Genomic DNA, 21,843 nt, shown 5'->3' with positions numbered 1-21,843 from the left:
TGTTATTGTTAAGACAGCACTTTATACAGGGAACACAAACTAATAAAACATGTCTTATGATTTTTGGAGAACGGCGTGGCCCCGGCCAAGCGTGCCACCATGGCTGCCGGGCTGTGAGGGACTTCGTGCCTCTGAACCGAGTCAATACAACCCCCTCTTTCCTTGAGTTGCTTTTTTCCAGATATTTGTTCAAAGCTAAGAGAAGAGAAACTTAACGCACCAACGGTGGAAGTTTCAGTGTGAACGACACACCAAGCTCTCTGGTTGACATATTTGCATAGTCTTCCTAGCTGGGCCTGGTGCTGGGCCCAAAGTCCCAGCTACTCGGGAGATTAAGGTTTACAAATTTACAATGGAGCCCAAAGTGGTGGTGTACTCCTCTAATTCCAGCACTAGGGATGCAGAGGCAGGGAGATCTCTGTGAGTTCGAGGCCATACCGGTCTACAGAGTGAGTTTCAGGACAGCCAGGGCTACACAGTGAAATCCTGTCTCAAACAAACAAACAAACAAAAAGTATAATGGGCATGATGGTGCCCACCTTTAATCCCAGCATTCAGGAGGCAGAGGCAGGGGGAATCTCTGTTAGTCCAAAGATAGCCTGATCTACATAGAGTTTCCAGACCAGCCAAGGCTACATAGTGAGACCCTGTGTTTATGTGTTTAAAAACAAACAAAAAATTCAGGGAGTCTGTGTATGAGTGTGTGTGTGTGTGTGTGTGTGTGTGTGTGTGTGTATGTGTTTACTACAGTGTGAGTTTAAGGCCAGCCTAGGTAACTTAGCAAGAGCCTATTTCAAAATAAAATGTTTTAACGTTCTAGGAGAGAGCAGCAAGATGGCTCAGTGGGTAGGGAGCTGCTGCAAATCCTGGCAACTCTAGATCATTCTCCTGTACTCACATGGTGGAAGGAGAGAACCAGTCTCTAAAAGCTGTCCTCTGACCTTCACACAAGCACTATGACACAGGCATGCACACTCAGAGGAGTGTATGCGCATGCATGGCACATGCATGCACACACACAAATTTATTGACTTTTTAATAGTTAGCGGGGCTGGGAAGAAGTTTCAGTGGCTAAAGCACAAGCCTGATGAGCCCAGTTTAAATGGCCAGCACTGCATAAAGCAAGCACGGCTGCGTGAGTCCGTGGCTGCGTGAGTCTGTGGCTGTGTGAGTCTGTGGCTGCATGAGTCTTCAATCCAAGTTCTTCCACAGACAGATGGGAGGCATAAACAGGAGAACCCGGGAAGCCCAAAGGCAGGGAGCCTGGCACACGCAGAGCTGAACAACAAAGATCCTGTCTCAAGGTGGAAGGCAAGGACATGGGCACCTGGGTTGCCCTGTGACCTTCACACATACACGGTGGCACATGTGCCCACACTCACCTGCACACACATCATACATCCACAACAAAGAAAAAAAAAAGACTTTAAATTAGCTGCCAAACTAAAGCATGATGGCACATGGCTGTAATCCCAGAACTCAGGAAGCTGAGGCAGGGGGAACCATGAATTGGAGTCTAGTCTACGCAACACAGTAAGACATATTCTCAAAAACAAAAACACATTAGTTACCATGTGACCATACATAACATAAAGGCAACAACTGGTTTCCAAACTGTATGAATGAGTAAAGCTAGCAGGTAACTCTCTTAGAGTGACAATGTGTATGTTGGTACTTTCCAGGGTGTACCTGACTCAAACCTACACAAAGTCCCCATAAGCTGGTACCCAATGCCAGGTAAAACCTCTCTGTGGTATGAATGCCACTCCATTTGCAAGTAACTGACTGACTGCAAGTAACTCTAGAAATTGGATCTCCATAGTCTTGGGGGCTAACAGCCTCTCCCATCTTCCCAGCCTCTTCTTTTTGAGACAGGGTTTCTCTGTGAAACAGTCCTGGCTGTCCTGGATCTCGCTCTGTAGACCAGGCTGACCTCGAACTCACAGAGATCTGCCTGCCTCTGCCTCCCAACACCACGGCCTGGCTCCCAGCCTCTTCTGATACGAAGAGCACCGCCTCCTTGCAGCCCTGCCAGCCCGTCCCCTCCGAAGTCCCATGCTCCCCCTCCATCTACTTCATTCCATTTGGGCCTCTCCGTTCTCTCCACCGACAGAAGCCTTTCTCATCCTCAGATCTTGTGACAGAGCTGCGGCCTTCCCCAGAGCCTGTATGTTGCGACACATCTGTGTATTCTCTTTCCCAGGGTGAAGTGACCTAAGAGCAGGCTCAGTCTGTGGGTCTTCTTCCTCTTTAGAAGGATCTGTGTGCATCGCGTGTGTACAGATAATGAAACCGGAAAGGGACCGTGAGATGGAGAAATCAGTGTCGTGGGGGAGGCTACAGAGGAGGGCACCATGTGTGATCCAGACACAGAAAGGCACTTGCTGGAAGGGGAAGAGCTCACAGGAAGGGGCCATGGGGTCGGGAGTGGGGGGGGGGGAGAATCAACAAATTTTGTTTGAAAATGCCACAATGAAATGGAATGGTGTGTGCTAACTAAAAATAATTTTTAAATTATATGTATATTGGGATGGTTCAGCAGGTAAAGGTACTTACCACCCAAACTGACCTCTGTTTAATCCCCAGTCCACAGTAGGGGAGAGACTGACTCCCAGAAGTTATCCTCTGACCTCCATATACACACCATGGCACAAGTGCCCCGAATACTCACTCTCTCCTCTCTCGTGCACAAACACACGAAATACGTGTAAAAGAAGTTAATAGAAACTTCCCCAAAACAGTCTCACACCCTTTTATTTCGAAAAACTTCTAGAGCAAGACGGAATAGTTTGTGCGTCGCTTCCCCTACCTGTCACTCACACTAACCGGCCACCCCAACCACAGCCAGAACCATGTCATTAACACGGCTGAAATGCTATTCTAATCCAGCACATCTTTTATACTTTATGTGACTGTTTCTGGATCTTTCCTTATTGTTCCTGGCCTTGACAACCTTGGAGAGCTGTTCCAGGCTGTCTGATCATGGTTATATTGAAATGACGTACATCTAAAGAGAATCTTAGAGAAATGACCTATGTCCTTCAATAAATATTCATTTTATAGGTTTTTTTTTTTTAATTTGTTTTGTTTTTGACACAGGGTCTCAACTATAGCCCAGGCTAGCCTTGAATTTAAAGCCCTCTAAGGGCTGGACTGCAAGTGTGAGCCATCACACCCTGCCAGGTAAGACCTTTAAAGCAGGTGGATACTCGCTGTCTGTGTTTTTTTTATATCCCCAGGCTTAGCATCCACATCAGATTCTTGCCTGTGACATTTACTCCTGAAGCTGCCTGTCTGTCTCTATTTCTGTTTTTCCTCGGGATTCTACTGTATACAAGACTCTAATCTGTGTTCTTATTTAAAAGGTTCAAATGAATTATTGTCATTTTTCTGTTACTCAAGTTGACCAAGACTTGGTCATCACATTGGCTTCAGGTTGGTTCCTGCATTCTTTTAATTGGGGGGGAGGGGGGTCCATGCCTTTGATCCCAGCACCCTGGAGCCGGAGACAGGTGGTTCTCTGTGAGTTCAAGGCCAGCCAGGGCTATACAATGAGACCCTCTCTCAAAAAATTATATATATACATATCCAGAACTGTGAAAGCTGAAAATGGAGGATCAGTTATTCTCAGCTTCAAAGAAGGTTTGAGACTAGCAAGGGCTACATTGAAATCCTATCTCAAAACGAAACAAGTAAGAGGAAAAAAAAATCCACACACAAAAATAAAAACCCACCTTCCAGACTGGGCATGCTGGCACACACGTTTAATCCCAGTATTCAGGAGGGTGAATGGCAAAGCAGAGTAGTATAAGAGGATGATGTATGCAGGGTTGAGAAACAGAGTACCATGAGGGAATGATACATACAGGGTTGGGAAGCAGGGTACCATGGTGGGATGTAAGCAGGCATGCTCACCTCATGGGGACAGGAAGCAAACAGAGAAACAAGAACGGGCTGGTATGCCTGCTCCCAAGTGCATGCTCCCAAAGACCTCGTTTCCTTCTTACTAGGCCTCAAAACACATCATCCTATTTTGTTCCATGATCTGATCTGAGATGTCACCTTTAAAACTTACCTCCACCCCTCAAGAGATATCAAGGCACATTTTAGTAAGTATGACATACATAAAAAGATTTCCTGAGTTAGTGAGGTTGTTCTGAACTTGGGTGCACATTTGGTGGCACATGCCCATAATCTCAGCAAGCAGTAGGCTGGAGCAGGAGGATTGAGTTCCAGGCTTAATGAAAGCTATTGGGTTCCTGTCCCTTCATCCAGAGTTCTAGAAGAGATGCTACCGGTGGCAGATTAATCTGAGGGGTTCACTAATAAATCTATGTACACAAAACTCTTTAGTCGATATACTTGATTCTTCCGAGTCAGTTCTCTCTATACACACAGCTTCTTTTCTGCTCATGCCTAGCTACTTTCTTGCCCGATTCTCTCTACCTCTTCCTACTGTTCCCTCTAAATGCTATCTTAATTTCTTTATCTTAGTTCTGACCCATCTTGGTCTTTCCCATCTCGTTCTTATCTGCCTAGCCTAGTTCTTCCCAGTCAGGCTCTTCCTCATCTCCCATCTTGTCCTTCTAGTTCTCCAACCAGTTCTCCAACCTAGTCCCCAGTCTCTGAGGTTTACAGTTATATACCCATGCAATAGCAATGCTCTGGCTAAGGCAAGGTCACCAAGCTTGAATTCTTACAGGGTCATAAAGGCAGATAAGTTTTCCTCAGGCAGTGACTGTCAGGCTTTCTTTTACAACCCAAAAGGGGAGTGGTAAAGGAGGAGGTCAACTAAGAGCTGAAATCGGTTAATATATCAGAAAATGGGAATTTATGTGCTCAAACTACATTCCTAGAAGTGGGTAGGTAAAATGTTAGGAGTCTAAACAATTTAGTATAAATACCACTAAGGCTGTATAAGAAAGGAGGGTCTGAGCTTAATTTGCACAAGAAACAAAGCTATGCACCTAACCTTAATTCAGGAGACTCAGTGGTTGGTCTGAATTGCTTTGTCCTGTCTGCCTTTTGGCTTTGAATGCTAGAGAAGTATATCAGATAAAATACCCTTGTTAGAAGTTCTTGAGGAAGGTATGAGAGCACACAAGAAATTCATAGCAGGGAACAGCTGATACATTAAAAGCCGAATAACACCAAATACTCCTTGAGATTTGGCTTAATCCTCTGGAAGGCCCTTAGCTTCTTCCAGGTATTAGCTTTGTCATAACCAGCTGAATTTCTACTTCATAGTTCTGCTGTGGCCCACAGCACAGGCTAGTCTATACCACCTTGCAAAACCAAAGTCCAAAAGCAGAATGCAAACTAGAAATCAAAAGAGAGCTAGACGTGGTGGTACAGGCCTGTAAACCTGAAGGCATAAGGACGAGGTCAAGTTTAGGGACATAGGAGTTTGGTAGATAAGAAGTCTGAGGCCAGTCTAGGCTGGAGTGAGACCCTGTCTCAAAATTAAAGGGTGGGGGAGGGGGCTCAGTCAGTAAAGTACTTGCCTTACAAGTGTGAGGAGCTGAGTTCAGATCCCCAGAACAACGTAAAACACTGGGCATGATGGAATACATTTGTCATCCCATTAGTGATGTGAGGTGGAGGCAGGTAGATAGATACCTAGGACTCAACGGCCAGATAGCCTGGCTTGCACAGCAAGCTCCAGGTTAATGAGACCCTGTCTCAAACAAAAAGTGGATAGCACCTGAGGAATGATACCCAGAGTTGTTCTCTGGCACACACACACACACACACACACACACACACACGCACGCACGCACGCACGCACGCACGCACACACACACACACCACGCACGCACGCACGCACGCACGCACGCAGAAAACAAATGCAGAGCAAAGAAAGGTGGGATGACAGGAAACAGTAGGTTAAGGAAAGTGGAAGCATATCAAGCTCAATCAGTCGGAGCAAAGCAGAAATCCCAGCTACCGCTGAGGTAAACCCAAGCGCCCATGTTCTGAGATGCCTGGACTCCCCTGTACCAAGCCCTCCCACGGCAACAGCCCATCACAAACAAACTTCCAAAACACTCAGCCATGCCCACTGAAGCACGCAGCCAAAAAAAGGAGGGCGCTCAGCAAGTTAAAAAGATTTATTGCCAGCCTAGGCTTCCAGCCCAGAACCTGAGCTGTCCGTCCGAGGCTCGGGAAGTTGTCAGGGTGCAACCTGATGTAGGATCCACTCTCTTCATGGGATCCCTGTTCCACATGGTGGCTTCTGGGGGGCCCACTCCAGTGTGAGCCCCTGGACCCTGATGGTGATGTACTCTGAGGCTGGCACAGTTCCGAGCTCTCAGATGCCACCTAGACCTGGTACAGGCTGAGCCCTCCTTGAGGCCAGGCACCATGGACTTGACCCTGAAGAGGGAAGAGGTGGTGCCAGGTAACTTGAGACTGAGAAAACAGCCACCTGTGAGCCAGATACCCCCAGACAAGCCCACATGGCCCCTTTGGCCTGTACAGCATATAAAAAAAACAATTTGTTACCAATAGTTAAAAATGCTAAGATTTCGTATAAAAGTCTGGGTGTGGGGCCTAAGGGAGAAAAATATTGCGACTATCTGGCAACATTCTTACATGGCACTTACTGGTCACATCAGACTGTACCTCCCAGGACTAGATGTGCCATTCCAGACCCTGGCCACCTGGCACATGTGCTATTGGGTTTGGGGTTTTATACCTTGTCTAGTATAAGGAATGCCATTCCATTCCTTGTATGTGTATCATGCCAAAAAAAAAAAAAAGGAAATGTGAAAGCCATGCCTGGAAGAGACTGCCTTGGCTCCCTAGGTCTTCTGCTTGGCCCTGCAGGCACCTGGGCTTTTGTGGAGCTTAGTGGGACATGCCCATCATAACTCCCATGGGGTTTCTGCCACACACTGCCCCGCCTCTCCTGGATCCATCAGCCCCTGTGTTGGCTAGGCAAGCTGAGAAGAGAATGCAATGGAAGTTAATGGGGGGACAGACTAAGAGGGATTACCTAGGCCTCTTTGCAGGAGAGGTTTAGGGCGGAATGAGAAAGGTTAATACTGTTAGTCTGGTTTTAAGTCGATGACTAAAAAGAAGGGGTGGGGTAGGGAAAACTTCGGGAGGCCAAGGTTGGGTCAGTTTGAACTTAAGATTCCCCCAACACGTTGGTTCCCATTCCTTGACTGTTTTGGACAGGAAAGAAATGCTTAGAAAGAGTGGGGAGGAGCATGGCTCACAGCCCAGCAGATGTCCAGACCCGTCTGGTCCATCCTCCCTCAGGTCAGGTTGTACAGTGATTTGCAGAGAGGGGTAGAGAATCATTGGAGAAGAGAGCTTGAGGCGGGCAGGTCTGGGCCCTGGAACACAGAAGAAGAGGCATGCCTCCCTGGTGCCCCTTCATTCTGTGATGGCTGCCGCCAGGCTATCTGCCCTTGAGAGAGGCGGCGATCTTGATGCAGCCCAGGCGCTTCCCACCGCTGCTCAGGATTCCCTGGATGCGGTAGTTGCCGGTGCTCAGCCAGCTCGGCAGCTCCAGGTCTGGCACTGTGAAGTTGCTCGTGGGCAGTGAATAGGTGCCCTGAGGGGAAGAAGCGAGCCCAGGTCAGGGTAGCCTGCGGCTGACAGCCTACAGCTGTGATCTGCCCCTCCCTCCCATTCCGCTAAGAGCCAGGAGTGCTGCCATAGCCCTTTTCCAGGCTGAGTAAGTATAAAGGGCACCAGTGGTCACATGTAAGCACAAAGTTGCCCCATTTCACAGATGGATATACCAAGGTCCCTGGCCTCCAACATAGCAGTTCTCATATACCCATAGAAGCACTATGCAGAATGGGAAGACCACACCCTCTCTCACTCTACCACAGAGGAGTAACGTCAGTGCCTTGACACCCCAAGTACTCACTTCCTTGAAGGGACAGTGGCAGGGCAGGCCATAGCTGTGCAGGGGCTCCGGGCAGGGCTCTCCGGGGGGAATGTACATGTTCAACAGCTCACAGCCGTCCTCGTACGTACAGCTGCCTAGCTGTTCTACGCAGGGGATCTTGACCCAGAAGCCAGCCACTTCTTTCTCCACAGTGAGCTCCACCTGTCACAGGATTTGAAGAAGGTGACAGACAGTGTGAGCTCCAGGGCACACATTCCAGCTCCGGCCTCTTGAAGTTTCAGCTCATAGCCAGCTGCAATAAGGCTCACAGACCAACCTCAGAGTAATCTCCTATATATTTCCATTGTTTGCATGAGACAGGGTCTAGATGTGTAGACCAGGCTGGCCTGGAACTAACTTGCAGTTCCCCTCTGTCTCTTCCTCCAGGGTACCACAGGGGGAGGGTTTGGTTGAGGGGATGTTCTCACTGAGTCCCAGTATTCTCCTTTCCTGAGCATGTGGTGGGCACTGATCATCAAATGTGAATGTCCCTTCTCTGACCCAGAAATCATCTTCCAGTTGTCACTACCCAATGTCACTATACCCCAGCTGGTTGACTGTGGCACATGTCCTGGTTCGGCCTGCCTTCCAGGCCCAGTCTTAGAATCTTTCTCTAAATGTTGATTGTTCCTGGCTCATATTTTCTCTGTTGCGCCATAGAAGGCAGAGTTATAAATGGAAAGGTAGGTAGACCCAACAGTGCACATCTGAAATCAAGATACCGTGGAGAAAAAGGCAGGGGAATTGCAAGTTCGAGGCCAGCCTGGTCTACATAGCTAGACCCTGTCTCAAACAAACAAACCAATGGAAATATATGGGGAAATTACTCCGAGATTGGTCTATGAGCCTTATTGTGGCTGATTACAGGAACTGAATGACCTCCCCAGACTCACCTGGATGAGAACTCTAGAATGTTCTTCCCACTGCCAAGCTACCCTGATCCCACTCCTGTTCTAATGACTGCCGACCTGACTGAGAAGACGCAGCCAGGACCCCCAGCAAACAGCCCAGTTGTGCTTGGCACACGCAGAAGAAGATTAACTAGGTCAGGTGTCTTGCATGCCAGTTGTCTCTCAGCCAAATCTGTGTTCCACCAAAGCCAGCCAGCCAGGGAAAAGTGCACAGAGTGGACAGCAGGAAGTTGGCACTCCATGCTTGAATCCTGTGGATGTTTCAGGATATCGTGCACATGTGTGTGTGTGCACACATATGTATTTTTTTTAAATTTTATTTATTATGCATACAGTGTTCTGCCTGTATCCCTGCAGGCTGGAAGAGGGCATCAGATCTCATTACAGATGGTTGTGAACCATCATGTGGTTGCTGGGAATTGAACTCAGGACCTCTGGAAGAATACCAGTGCTCTTAACCTCTGAGTCATCTTTCCAGCCCAAAAGCGTGCTTTTTAGCATGTTTTTTGGTGGGGGTGTCTTTTTTATTTTATTTTATTTTATTTATTTATTTATTTATTTATTTATTTATTTATTTATTTATTTATTTTTTGGAGCTGAGGATCGACCCCAGGGCCTTGCGCTTGCTAGGCAAGCACTCTACCACTGAGCTAAATCCCCAACCCCTGGCGGGGGAAGGGGGTGCTTCAAGACTAGGTTTCTCTGTGTAGCTTTGCACCTTTTCTGGAACTTACTCTGTAACCCAGGCTGGCCTCGAACTCACAAGAGATCTGCCTGCCTTTGCCTCCTGGGATTAAAGGTGTGCGCCACCACTGCCCGGCACCCAGTTTGTTTTTAAGTCAGGGTCTCTCACTGATTCATCTAGGCTGCTTTGCCAGGGATCTCCCACCCCCACCCCATCTCCACCTCCTCAGGTCTAGGGTTGCAAGTGCACACTACATCATGCCTGGCTTTTCACATGGGTTCTGGAGATTGAATACAGTCCTAATGCTTGCACAGGAAGTACATTATCAGCTAAGCCATCTCCCCAACCCGGAAGCCTGATTTTCAGATCCCTTTCTGCTCAGACATGCTAGCAATCTAGTCTCTGCCTCACTTTATTTGGGGATTTCACTTTTGTGTTGTTTGTTTGGACTTTGGTGTTTGGAGACAGGGTTTATGTGGCCCAAGCTGGTCTCAAACTTGCTTTGTAGCCGAGAATGACCGTGACCTCCTAATCCTCCAGCCTCCACCTCCAGATGCTGGGGTTAATTGCTGGCCGGGGTTCTGCTTCTGAGAAATAAATCTTGGTATTGTCCTTATTCCTCCAGACTCCACTAGACCCAGGCTCCTGCCGGAATCTTCAAATGGCCTTGTGTAAGGGTATTGGCTGTCTCTTTCAAGGCTAAGAGAGGGTGACGTCAGCATGGGCTGAATCCTGTTGGGAGTTGAAACTGCTTGCCTCACAGACCTGCTCTGCTAACTAGCATGAATCCACCCTGATTGCACAGTACCCTTTCCTCCAGCCTGCCTCCTCCACTGGACAAGCCTACTCCTCCTCAGATCAGGAACAGCCAGAGGCGCTGGGTTGGAAGGTAAGTTCTGTCCCTGAGGGAGTTAGTCAACTTCCTTCAGTCTCTACTGCCTCAGCTCCAAGAGCAGGATGTTTTGTATAGTGCCTACCTCCTTCCTGAGGTCCCAGGAGGAAGATAACACCTGCCCCAACACTTCAGAGTCTCACTAGACAAATCTGACAGCTGCCTCGCTTCCCTCCTCCCCTCACTTAGCCAGGGCCCCAATCTAGCCAACTGAGAGTACAGATGTCTGGGGGGGTTCCCCCATCATTGTTCCTGCCCAACCCAGGACCAGCATAACACTGGAAGCCCAGAGAAAAAGTCACTGATGTCAACAGCTAGTCCCGAGGCAGCAGCCACACCTACCATTAGGGGATCACAGACACTGTCTCCCATCTATCTCTCATCACCTACAGCCAGCAGAGCTCAGAAAGATGTCACCATCCATCCTCTGCCTCAGCACTTGTTCACCTGGCTCAACTAGACCAGTTCATAAACTCTGTAGTAGTGCACTATAACATCTGGACCTGCACACTCACATCTGCTTTCTGACACCCAAGCAGCTGTATGCCTGTTCTGCAGACCCCCTTCATAGGGTCTGCCCTGCACAGAGGTCCCCCAATTTTTGTTTTTTTGTTTTTTGTTTGTTTGTTTGTTTGTTTGTTTGTTTGTTTGTTTTTTGAGACAGGGTTTCTCTGTAGCTTTGTGCCTTTCCTGGAACTTTCTCTGTACCTCAGGCTGGCCTGGAACTCACAGACATCCGCCAGTCTCTGCCTCCTGAGTGCTGGGATTAAAGGCATTCGCCATCACTGCCCGACATTTTTTTGTTTTGTTTTGTTTTTTGTTTGTTTGGTTTTTTTGTTTTGTTTTGTTTTTTTGTTTTGAGACAAGGTCTCACTATATAGCTCTAGCTGTCCTGAAACTCACTATGTACAGGTTAGCCCTAAACTCACACCCATCCTCCTGCCTCTGTCTCCCAAATGCTGGGATTAAAGGTGTGTACCAGCATACCCAGCTCTAGACCAGAGAGACAGAGGCACTACCATCAGGACTGGAGTCTTGGGTTGGCAGGCACTTGCTGAGGCCCTTGGCTACCCCTCCTAACATGGGCCATTATTCCTCTACCTGGACAGGGCTGTGTCTGGATTTCACATCACAAAGAGACCCACTCGGGTCAAGAATCTAAGAGTCAGCAGGGCTGTGGTTGCACACACCTTTAATCCCAGCACTCGGGAGACAGAGGCAGGCCAACTCTGAGTTCGAGGCCAGCCTGGACTACAGAGTGAGTTCCAGGACAGCCAGGGTTACACAGAGAAACCCTGTCTCAAAATAAATAAATAAATAAATAAAATAAACAAAAAAGAGTTAAAATTAATCAGGGCTGAGCAGATGGCTCAGCTGGTAAGGTGCCTGCCAGGCTGGCATGAGGACCCGAGTTCAGATCCCAGTGCCCAGGTAAAAGCTGGGTGCAGTGATGCAGGCCCAGCACTGGAGAGACAGAGGCAGGCGGACCCTGGAGCTCACCGGCCAGCTACCTAGCTGGACTGACGAGCTCCAGGCAAGGCACGTGAGACCCCCATCTCAAAAACTAAGGTGGCAAGAGTTTGTGGAGAATATGTAACACTGACCTCTGGCCCCCACATATGTGCACACACACACACATGCTCAGGCACACATACACACACCCATCCACTCCAGATTCAGCAATGAGAGCAGAGAAACGGCATTCACACCACACTGGCAGACTTGCTGTCCAGTGGCCAGTCTGCCTTTCCAATTTGGACACGTTCTGTCCTTGTATCCACGGGACTTGGCTTCCTCTGCTGGGGAACAGCCGAAGTAAAGGTACTGGCCCAGCAAGGAGGAGCCATGGGCAGAGGTGGAGAGGCACTGAAACTCCTACAGGTCTTCTAGTCCAAGTGCCAGCATGGCCTGAGCACATCCTGTGTGCTAGGCTCTCAGCAAAGCACTGGCCACATTACTGATCAACTCAGTTCTTTTGCAAGAGATGCCTAAGATGCAGGAACTGTGATTGAGCCAGACAGCCCAGGCTGGTCTCGAACTGGTGGTGACTAAGGATTGCCTTGACACCTGAGTTCCCGGAACTAGTGCTAGAATGTACAGGCATACATCACCATGCTCGGCTCCCAAGAATCGTTTAAATGATCAAAACCAAGCTTGTTCCAGAATAGGTCTGGACCAGAAAGAGACTGCAGAGCATATAAGAACATCCTAGAAAGGTGGTGATTCTAACTAGAGAGTAACGAACTATAATACCCTAAGAAAATATATAAACACATGCAAAAATGGGTAGGAATAAGCTAGTACTCCCAAATAAATATGAAAAGCAAGTGAACCATAAAAGAAACATTTGTGCTTATAAGGGACAATATTAAAAACTTTGGCAACTCTCTTTGAACAAGCTTAGTGTCCAGGCGACGGTGGTGCACGCCTTTAATCCCAGCACTTGGGAGGCAGAAGCAGGTAGATCTCAGGGAGTTCGAGGCTAGCCTGGTCTACAAAGCAAGTTTCAGGACAGCCAGGACTATTACACAGAGAAAACCTTGTCTTGAAAAACAACAAAAAAGTGTGTGTGTGGGAAACAAAGCTGTCAGTTTAGATGCAAGTACAGTTTGGCTGTCTGGAGAACTGAATATCAAAAGCTCTCTAAAACCATGCATCTGAACCAGCAGGCTGGCTCAGCAGCTCAATGTGCTTGCCATCTACGTCTGGCGACCTGAGTTCCCACCCCAGAACTCACAAAAAATGTGGAAGGAGAGAACCAACTACACAGCTTTGACCTCTGACCTGTGCATGCTCACTGTATCATGTGTGCCTCCCCCCATATATCATACCCATATACAATAATAAATAAATAAAATTAATGTGAAGCTCTATAATCACGAAAATATAAATAGATGATTGTAAGGACAAATTCTAGCCTTGCACGGTGTCTCCAAATTGATCATGTTGTTTCATTACTACAAATATGTGAAGATTCTGACAGGATCCATAACAGTTGACAATGACTAGCCATCGAGGAGCAGACTATAAGAAGACATCTATAAGAAGCTGGGCATGGGGGCTGGAGAGATGGCTCAGTGGTTAAGAGCACTGCCTGTTCTTCCAGAGGTCCTGAGTTCAACTCCCAGCAACCACATGGTGGCTCACAACCATCTGTAATGAGATCTGATGCCCTCTTCTGACCTGTAGTCATACATGCTGTATACATAACAAATAAATAAATCTTTAAAAAAAAAAAAAAAGAAGAAGAAGAAGCCGGCATGGTGCCACATGCCTGCAATGCCAGACCTCAGGAGGTGATGGTGGGCGGATCAGAAGTTCAAGGCCATCCTCAGTTACTTACACTGAGTTCTGGGTCAGCCTGAGCTACACAAGACCCTGGCTGAAACAAGGCTGGGGCGTGGCTTTGGCAGGGTGCTCACCTAAGATTCATGAGGGCCCTGGGTCCATCTCCAGAACGAGTAATAAGCTGGGTGTGGTAGCACACCCAGGGTGGGAGGCAGTAAGGCCAGGTGCCCATAGCTATGTAGCAAGTTCAAGGTCAGCTAAGGCTCCATGAAGCCCTTCCTCAAAACTAATACACACACACACACACACACACACACACACACACACACACAGCACTGCTTATTTTCATATATATCCATTAAAAGTAAGTATACACAGTATGGCTAAAGGACCTAGCATTAGTTAGTCATTTGGCTATGAGCTTCCGTGACTTTTGTTTTGTTTTCTGCCTTTTGCAATCACCTGCAAATTCTTTTTTTTTTTTTTTGGTGGGGGGGGGTTTGAGACAGGGTTTCTCTGTGTAGCTTTGCGCCTTTCCTGGAACTTTGGAGACCAGGTTGGCCTCGAACTCACAGAGATCCGCCTGCCTCTGCCTTCCTAGTGCTGGGATTAAAGGCGTGCCTCACCACCGCCCGGCTGCATTTTCTTTTTCTTCCTTTTGCAATCATCTGCATTTTCTTTTTCTGCCTTTTGCAATCACCTGCATTTTCTTTTTCTCCCCCCCCCACCTTTTTTTTTCTTTTTGGTGGGGAGGTGGTCTTTGTTTTTTGGCTTTTGTTTTTGAGACAGGTTCTCTCTTTCTTTGTGGCTTTGGCTAGCCTGGAATCACGTATACTTGGCTAGCCAGCCTCACAGAGATCTGACTGCTTCTTCGGCTGAGTCTCCCTTCCATCCCCTAACCCCAAGACTCTATGAACCTGGGTAAGTCTGTGAAATCTGAAATCCTTCACAACCCGTGAGCACGCACCTCCTGCAGCGCCTGCTGGCTGCCCACCCCCCTTGTCTCTGGCCCCTAGCCCAGGCTCACCTTCTGAGGAGACGTGAGGGGGACGGTGGTCTTGCCCTCAGCACTGACAACCACATCTCCAGGAACGACAATGGGGTCAGGTTGGAGCGTCAGGCTCTTGATCACTGCAGGGTCTTTTCCTTCATCACAGTTATCCCAGGAGAAGCCGCCGAGTCGGGAAGGCTAGGGACAACCACACAGCAAAGGGGGAAGTTGAGGAAAAGAAGCGTTTTAGGCGCAGCAGAGTTGGATGCCTGCACGTGCCCTTCTGAGCCCCATGGTAACGGTTACACTTGTCTGGCCCACTCTTCAGGTGGGGCTCCAAAGACGGTCTCCCAAAGTGTGAGGCTAAGGCCCATCAAAACAGGCCTTGGACTTCAAAACTAATGGGGCTGGGACATAGCTCAGTTGGTGGAATGCTTGCCTGACATACTGGAAACCCTGGACTCTATCCCCAGAATTGCACAAACCCAGCATGGTGGCGGAGGCAGTGCTTGGGAGATGGAGGCAGGAACTTCAGGAATTCAAGGTCATCTTCAACTAGATAACCCATTTCAGGCCAGTCTGAACACACAAGGCCCTGTCTGGGGCGGGAGAGGGGAGACAGCTGGGTATGGTGGTGCAAGTCTGTAATGTAAGCAAGCACTCAGGTAAGGCAAGATGATGTAATGTTCAGCCTAGGCTACAAGAAAAGAAGGGAGGGAGGGAGGGAGGAAGGAGGGAGGGAGGGAGGGAGGGAGGGGGGAGGCTGGGAGGAAGAAGAACTGAGAGGGAGAAGGGGAGAGAGGGAGGACCCACCCCTAAGGAAGTATTGGCAGATAAGAAAGGGGGATTTACTATTTGGGGGGGGGGAACGGGGGTTACTTATAGACAGCCCACACCCTAAATCATGCTCATATGGGCATTCAATGGGTTATTAAAAGGAAGAGGAGATGAGGATGGTGGGCAGATGTGCTGGGCGAATGGAGAGGAAGGTGGAGGATTATACTAGAGATGATCTAAATACATTGTCTACAAGTTGTCAATTAATCAATTAAATATTCTTTTAAAAAGTGGAATTAACCCCACCTAGCTTTGGGGGTGCTTCCTCTGATTTCCCACCCTCTTACCACCCACTTCTCTCCAGCTTTAGATCACACAGGACGAGCTCCTGGAAGATTCACCCTTGTATTGAGCCTGGTCATATTCCACCCCATGTCCAATCCAAGGCCAGCAACAATGGGGAACACATTAGCCCAGGACTCACCCTTCGGGGAACAGGACCCACAGGACGAGGTCCACAGGGGTCCCTCAATGATTAGCAACCCCAGGAAATGACCTTCCCATCTTGCAAGCACATTCTTACTCCCCTATATCACGAAGCACGCACGCCATATCCCCAATCTGAGTCACCCACTCCTTTGCAGAAGCCCTTCCCTAATCTTCCTCCGTGTGCCCTAAGTCCAACCCATGTGACCACATTCTCCCAGGACCTCAGGGTCTGTAATTCACTCTACACCTTCCTTCCCTGTCCTCTCTTCCCCCCTCTCTCTTTCATACACACTCACGTGCCTCAAAGGCCACCCTCAAGGACCCTTAGCATTGCCATTATCCACACATGGCCTTTGAAAACCTGTCAATCCTGCACCCCAGCCAGACTTCCATATCTTAATTCATCCATAGCCACCGGGACCCAGGGAACACCTGACCCAAGCTGGGCCGCAGCTTCTCTCTGCCCGATTTTGGAATTAAGACACAAGAAGCTGTGTGACCCTACGACAGGAGGCTTGACACTGTCTTGGGTCAAAAGTTTTAATCCGGGTTCCAAACCTGTACACCTGTGACTCAACACCAAGCTCAAGTTGAAGAAGCGAGACTAACGCCTCTCCTGTCCTATGGAAAAGGGACACAGAGTCAGTCACCCATGTGATCTACTACACCACTATAGGAACCAGGCATGGTGACATACACCAGTAACCCCAGCACTTGGGGGGCTGAGGCAGGAAGATTTCAACTTTGAAGCCAGTTTGGGCTACATAGTAAGACCTTGTCCTCACAGCGGAACAAAAAGCAATATAAAATCAGGCACAGGGCCTGTAATCCCAGCACTTGTGAGGTGGATACAAGAGGCTCAGAAGTTCAGAGTCAGCCTCAAATACAGAGTCAGCCTAGGATGAAACTGGTCTTTTAAAAAAAGGGGGGCGGCTGGAGAGATGGCTCAGAGGTTAAGAGCACCGACTATTCTTCCAGAGGTCCTGAGTTCAATTCCCAGCACCCACACGGTGGCTCACAACCATCTGTAATGAAATCTGGCACCCTCTTCTGTGTACATAATAAATAAATAAATCTTTAAAAAAAAAAAAAAAAGAAAGCATTACAGGAAGCTGGGACAGGTGTGGTTTTGGAGTGCCACTCAGGAAAACTAGGCTCCAGTCAAACAGACCTGGGCTGAAATCACAGCCTGGCACACATACTGCCTTGGAGCCCCGGTTTCTGCACCTTTTAAGTGGAGGCACTCTGATCTTCCTCTCGGGGCTGTTGCTAAGGTGGGAACACACATGTAAGAGTTCCTGACACACAGAGTCTGACACCAAGCACGAGCTGGCTCGCTAAACGACAGCCATGTGTCTCCCCGGCCTCTGCTTCCTGCCACCATGAGATCCCTGCGCACCTGCTAAACCCCATGCTCAAGCTTCCTGGCCTGGGCTTCTGATCCCTGGAATGAAAGGCCACACTGTGACTAAGAGAGGCAGGGCCAGGGTAGGTACCAGCAGGTATTTCACTCACACTTCATTCCACAAGTATTTGTGGAGCAACTACTTCAGGCCCTGGACTCAGGGCTACGTAAACAATAGGAAGCAGTCCTGGCCAGCCTTGTGGGACTTATCGTCTAATGCAAATAAGCATGACCCGGGCTGGCAGTGTAGCTCAGTGGTGGAGAGTTTGCCTAGCATGCCTGAGGCCCTGGGTTTAAACCCAAGTACTAGAGGGTAGAAAAAAAGGAAGGGAGGGAGGGAAGAAGGGAGGGAGGGAGGGAGGGAGGAGGGAGGGAGGGAGGGAGGGAGGATCAACCACTTGTAATCTGAGTATCAGAAGGTGATGCAGAGAGTAACTCGGGTCTTAGGGTGGCTGAGAGGCGACACAGAAGACATTCTTTCAGGATCAGAAGTCAGCCATTGGTACAGACAGAGCACAAGCAAAGGTCCTGAGGTGGAAACTCAGCCGGTCCAGGCACTGCACAAAGACGAACAGACTCGCCATGTTGAATGAGGAGGGATCTTGCTGACACTGGAGGGGTAGCAGGCTCATTTACCATAGGCTGTCATAGGTCACAGTCAAGAGAACACCTTCAGAATAAAACGCTATGCTTGGAGGAGAAGGATGGATTGGAGGGGGGGGGCTCATAAAACCAAGTGAAAGAATGGCTGAGTAAATAACCTGGGCTGAAACAGGAGGCTGCTTTCCCTACATCAGCGGCCTGATTCACACTGAGGACTGACTTTGGGGTAAGGGAAGTTTCCAGAGTGCCCTTTTAGCATCCTCCACCCTCCGGAGCACCTCTTCACCCGGCCCTAGGGAACTTCTCCCAAGGTGTTTTCCCACTAGCAGGGCCTGGGCAGCTACAGCTAGGAGGCATCCCAGCACCTGAGTCTAGGCTCCTAGGAAAAGGGAGCATGGAGATCAACAGTGTCTACCTGGAACATGCCATCCCTAGCCGAGACCAAGCCAGAATGTGACAACCGGAAAGATGTGGTTACATAGGCAGAATATAGGGACAGCTACACAGGCATAGGTTAAAATCACATACCTGCTGCTATGGCTCTCACTAGCAGGTGCCTCGGGCCTGTTAACTAACCCCTGGAGGTTTATCTTCTTCATTTACCAAAGGGGCATAACTATGTCCTCTGCCAGGAGGATGGCCAGAGGAAAAGGTCTGTACTCTGAGAGCAGCAGGACTCAGCTCCTAAAGGCAGCCAAGCTCATTTGAATTTTCTGTCCCAGGCCTGAGAAGAGTGGGAAGATGTGACAGGGATGACAACATGGTACCCCAGAGCAGGTGCTAGAACAGAAAGAGGACATTCATGGAAAACTGATGAGACCCAAATAAATCCTACTTTAGTTCACAGTAACGGACCCACACTGGCTTCATGGTTTTAACAAGCTTACACTGATAATATGGGATACTAACAAGGGCAACTAGGCAAATACATGGAATTCTATACTATCCTTATAAATTACTCCAAAATTAAGATCATTAGAAAAGTTCCCTACACCAGGCGGTGGTGACGCAGGCCTTTAATCCCAGGACTCGGGGAGGCAGAGCCAGGCGGATCTCTGTAAGTTTGGGCCAGCCTGGTCTACAGAGTGAGATCCAGGACAGGCACCAAAACTACACACAGAAACCCTGTCTCAAAAAACCGGAAAGAAAAAAAAAAAAGGAAGGAAGGAAGGGAGAGAGAAAAGTCCCCTGTAACCCCAGCAATTGGGAGATAGAGACAGGAGGATCAGGAGTACAAGATCATCCTTAGCTACATACAGAACTTTAGGCTAACTGGGGCTACAGAGAACCTGTCTCAAAAAAATTTTTTTAAAACAAGTAAAAGTACAAAGCTCAATCCATAGCACACAGTAGGTATACAATAAATGGTACACACTATACAACATAGAGTCTAGTAACTGCCCACTGCTGCCCAGCACAGGGCCGGCCATTCTGCTGTTATCTGAGTCACCGCAGCCCAGGGTCACAAGACCAGTCAACAATACAAGAGGAAGCCAGAGCTCCGGAGGCTCACTCATTCAACTGGTCACAGTCCCCCCACCTCAGCCCTTCTGCAGAGTCAGGTTCTGAGCACATATGCCTACAGAGAAGATGTACATGACAGAAGGTAAGGCTCAAAAGAGTCACTCACTGAGAGATCTTGAGTAGGTCCCTAATGGCCAGGAGATTGGTGCCTACAATGCCTGAGTCCCTCCAGATCGGCTATCTGAGCCCCTGAAGTTGAATGGTACCCACAGGCAAAGTGCAAGGGAGAATGAGGAATATCCTCAAGCCTAGTCTCTAACTGGTCTCCACCTCACAAGGCCGGATGTGGAGTCAAGACTAGCATTCTCAGGCCATTCTCCAGGACACCAAAAGACAAGTTGCCTAGCCTCTGGGCAAACAAAGTCAAAAGGTCCTTCTTCCCACATGTTAGACTTCCTGCCTCCAGACCAAACAAGGCCAAGGCCATACTGGCCTCAACCACACTATTCTTCTGGCATTCTGCAAACATCTCCTTCATGAAAGCGCTCACCCTCTGCTGACATCACACCCATTTTACAGACAGCAGACCAAGGCTCAGGTCGTCCACAATCGACGATAGAAGAGGAATCAGAAGTCACCACACACACACACCACCACCACTTTCAGTCTCATCCCTTTCCCCTTTACCGCCCTGGCTTAGACAAACCGCCCCGAGGGAGGGAGGGGATCTGGAGGGCCTGCACCTTTTGGCCACAGCAAAAGGCAACTGGACTGGCTCTTCCCTCAGAATGACCGAATTTCTCTTTCCCAGGGGTCTGCAGCGTGGGAGCAGAAAAGAAACCAGGAAGTGAAAGATGGGGGGGGGGGGGCTCAGTGACTCACAACCAGGAGCAGCGGGATCACACGCTGGCCCTCAGTCTCTTGGTGGCCAAGTTTGGACGTCCGGGCCTGATCAACCGTCCCACCCTCAGGAAGACCTCAGAGCCAAGCAGAAAACAGGGAAAGGGAACAGCGGATAATGCAGCGAGTCACAGGAGAACCTGGGCCTGGGCCTGCTGCGATCGCATTGCTGCTTTGCACCCAGAAAGTGTGGTACAGAACGAATCGGAGAAGACGAGTCCCTCCAAGGATAATCGCGACCCAGCAGCCCCTGGCTGCAGCGGAGGGTCTGTTTGAGAAACGCGACTCCAGGGTCGGAGGTACTCACGCGCTTCGGGCCGAGGCGCGCAGGGGCGGCGGGACCCGCGAGCAGCAAGCCCAGCACGAGCAGCAGCGGTACGCGATGCATGATGACGATCCTCGCGGTGGGTCTAAGCACTGAGCCTCACAGGTGCCTTTAAAGCCCGCAGGTCGCTATGCAAAGCTTGGCCACGCTCAGCGCTCCGCCCCGCGCCGCCCAGATTGCAGGCCCCGGGAGGGACTTCTCCGGCCACGCCCCCGGCACCGCCCGCTCCAGCCCCACCCTCAACGGCCTACTGCAGGGGCAGAGCCAGCGGAACAAGGGGCGGAGCTGAGTGCTGAGGACAAAACAAGCTCTACGAGAGGCGGGGCCGATTGAGGGCGGAGCTGAGGATAGGGGCGAAGCTAAGAGGGCGGGGAAGGGCCGAGCGCGAGGGGCGGGGCTGCGTGAAGGGTGTGGCTAAGAGGGAGGGGTGGGGCCGACCGCGAGGGAGGGGCTGAATGCAGAAGCTTGCACCAAAGCGTGGGTGGGGCGGGGCCGAGCGCCGGGGCGTAGTGAGAAACGGGGCGGGGCTTGTTGGGAGGGGCGGGGCCAAGCTCTGAGACTGGTCCCTAACCTCCCGGAGGTTATCTTCAGGAAGCCCGGAGGTTCTGATTTTTTACTCCTCCCCGCTCCTTCTCTTCAGAAATGCAAAGGTCCCTGGCCGTTTCCCGCTTCCGAGTTCCCGAGACTCCTGGAGTCTAGCATTTAACATCTGCCAAGCCCTTGAGGCTTCTTCAGAGTCCAGAGATTGGCCTCTTTAGTCCGGAGGAAGCACCTCCGCCTGGGGCCGAGCTGAGAGGGCGGTGGCGCTTATCGGGATCCGCGATCTTTAAGACACCAAAGTATACTTTCCAAAGCACAAACAAAATACCAGAAATGTCAGCGTTGAGAGGACAGAGATAGTACACATTGCCACTGCAGCAGTCCAAGGAGTTCGAAACCTCACTAGTGCCAAACCCCATGGACTTCGTCGAGGAAAAGAATTTCAGGACTAGCTGTATGGTGAAACAGAGTTGGTGGTTTTATTAAAAATATTTGAATATAGGTTTAAGCATGAGGCTTATGGGACAAAACGGTGCTCAGAAGAAAGTTGAGACACACTGGAGAGTTGATTGTGGTCTTCTCAGAGACTCGAGTTTCAAGAATCCTCATTCTGACTATCTACAAGGTTCTGGAAGCCTTTTGGAATTCCATTGCTCCACGGGTTTCT

The 21,843-nt window shown here is 49.5% G+C and overlaps 1 protein-coding gene across 1 annotated transcript; it reads right to left on the bottom strand.

The window, feature by feature from the left end:
* Nucleotides 1-6,095: 6,095 nt before the first annotated feature.
* On the bottom strand, nucleotides 6,096-20,815 carry Gm2a (GM2 ganglioside activator). Its single transcript, XM_028880035.2, has 4 exons — nucleotides 20,619-20,815; nucleotides 14,710-14,871; nucleotides 7,886-8,068; nucleotides 6,096-7,564 (listed from the first exon to the last, which is right to left on the bottom strand). Exons 1-4 carry the CDS (start codon nucleotides 20,697-20,699, stop codon nucleotides 7,409-7,411), a joined length of 582 nt encoding a protein of 193 aa, XP_028735868.1. The 5' UTR covers nucleotides 20,700-20,815; the 3' UTR covers nucleotides 6,096-7,408.
* Nucleotides 20,816-21,843: the final 1,028 nt, after the last annotated feature.

Source organism: Peromyscus leucopus, chromosome 8b, assembly GCF_004664715.2.
Source record: "Peromyscus leucopus breed LL Stock chromosome 8b, UCI_PerLeu_2.1, whole genome shotgun sequence".
Lineage (NCBI taxonomy): Eukaryota > Metazoa > Chordata > Mammalia > Rodentia > Cricetidae > Peromyscus > Peromyscus leucopus.
Note: the sequence above shows the minus strand (reverse complement) of the source record. Positions and strands in the feature narration are given on the sequence as shown.

Excerpts from the sequence above, each read along its gene's own strand:
- Gm2a (XM_028880035.2), bottom strand. The coding sequence starts at position 20,699 with ATGCATCGCGTACCGCTGCTGCTCGTGCTGGGCTTGCTGCTCGCGGGT. Across the intron at positions 8,069-14,709 it reads CCCTCACGTCTCCTCAGAAG|GTGGAGCTCACTGTGGAGAA; the intron begins GTGAGCCTGGGC and ends ATCCTGTGACAG. Across the intron at positions 7,565-7,885 it reads GCCACTGTCCCTTCAAGGAA|GGCACCTATTCACTGCCCAC; the intron begins GTGAGTACTTGG and ends TCTTCCCCTCAG.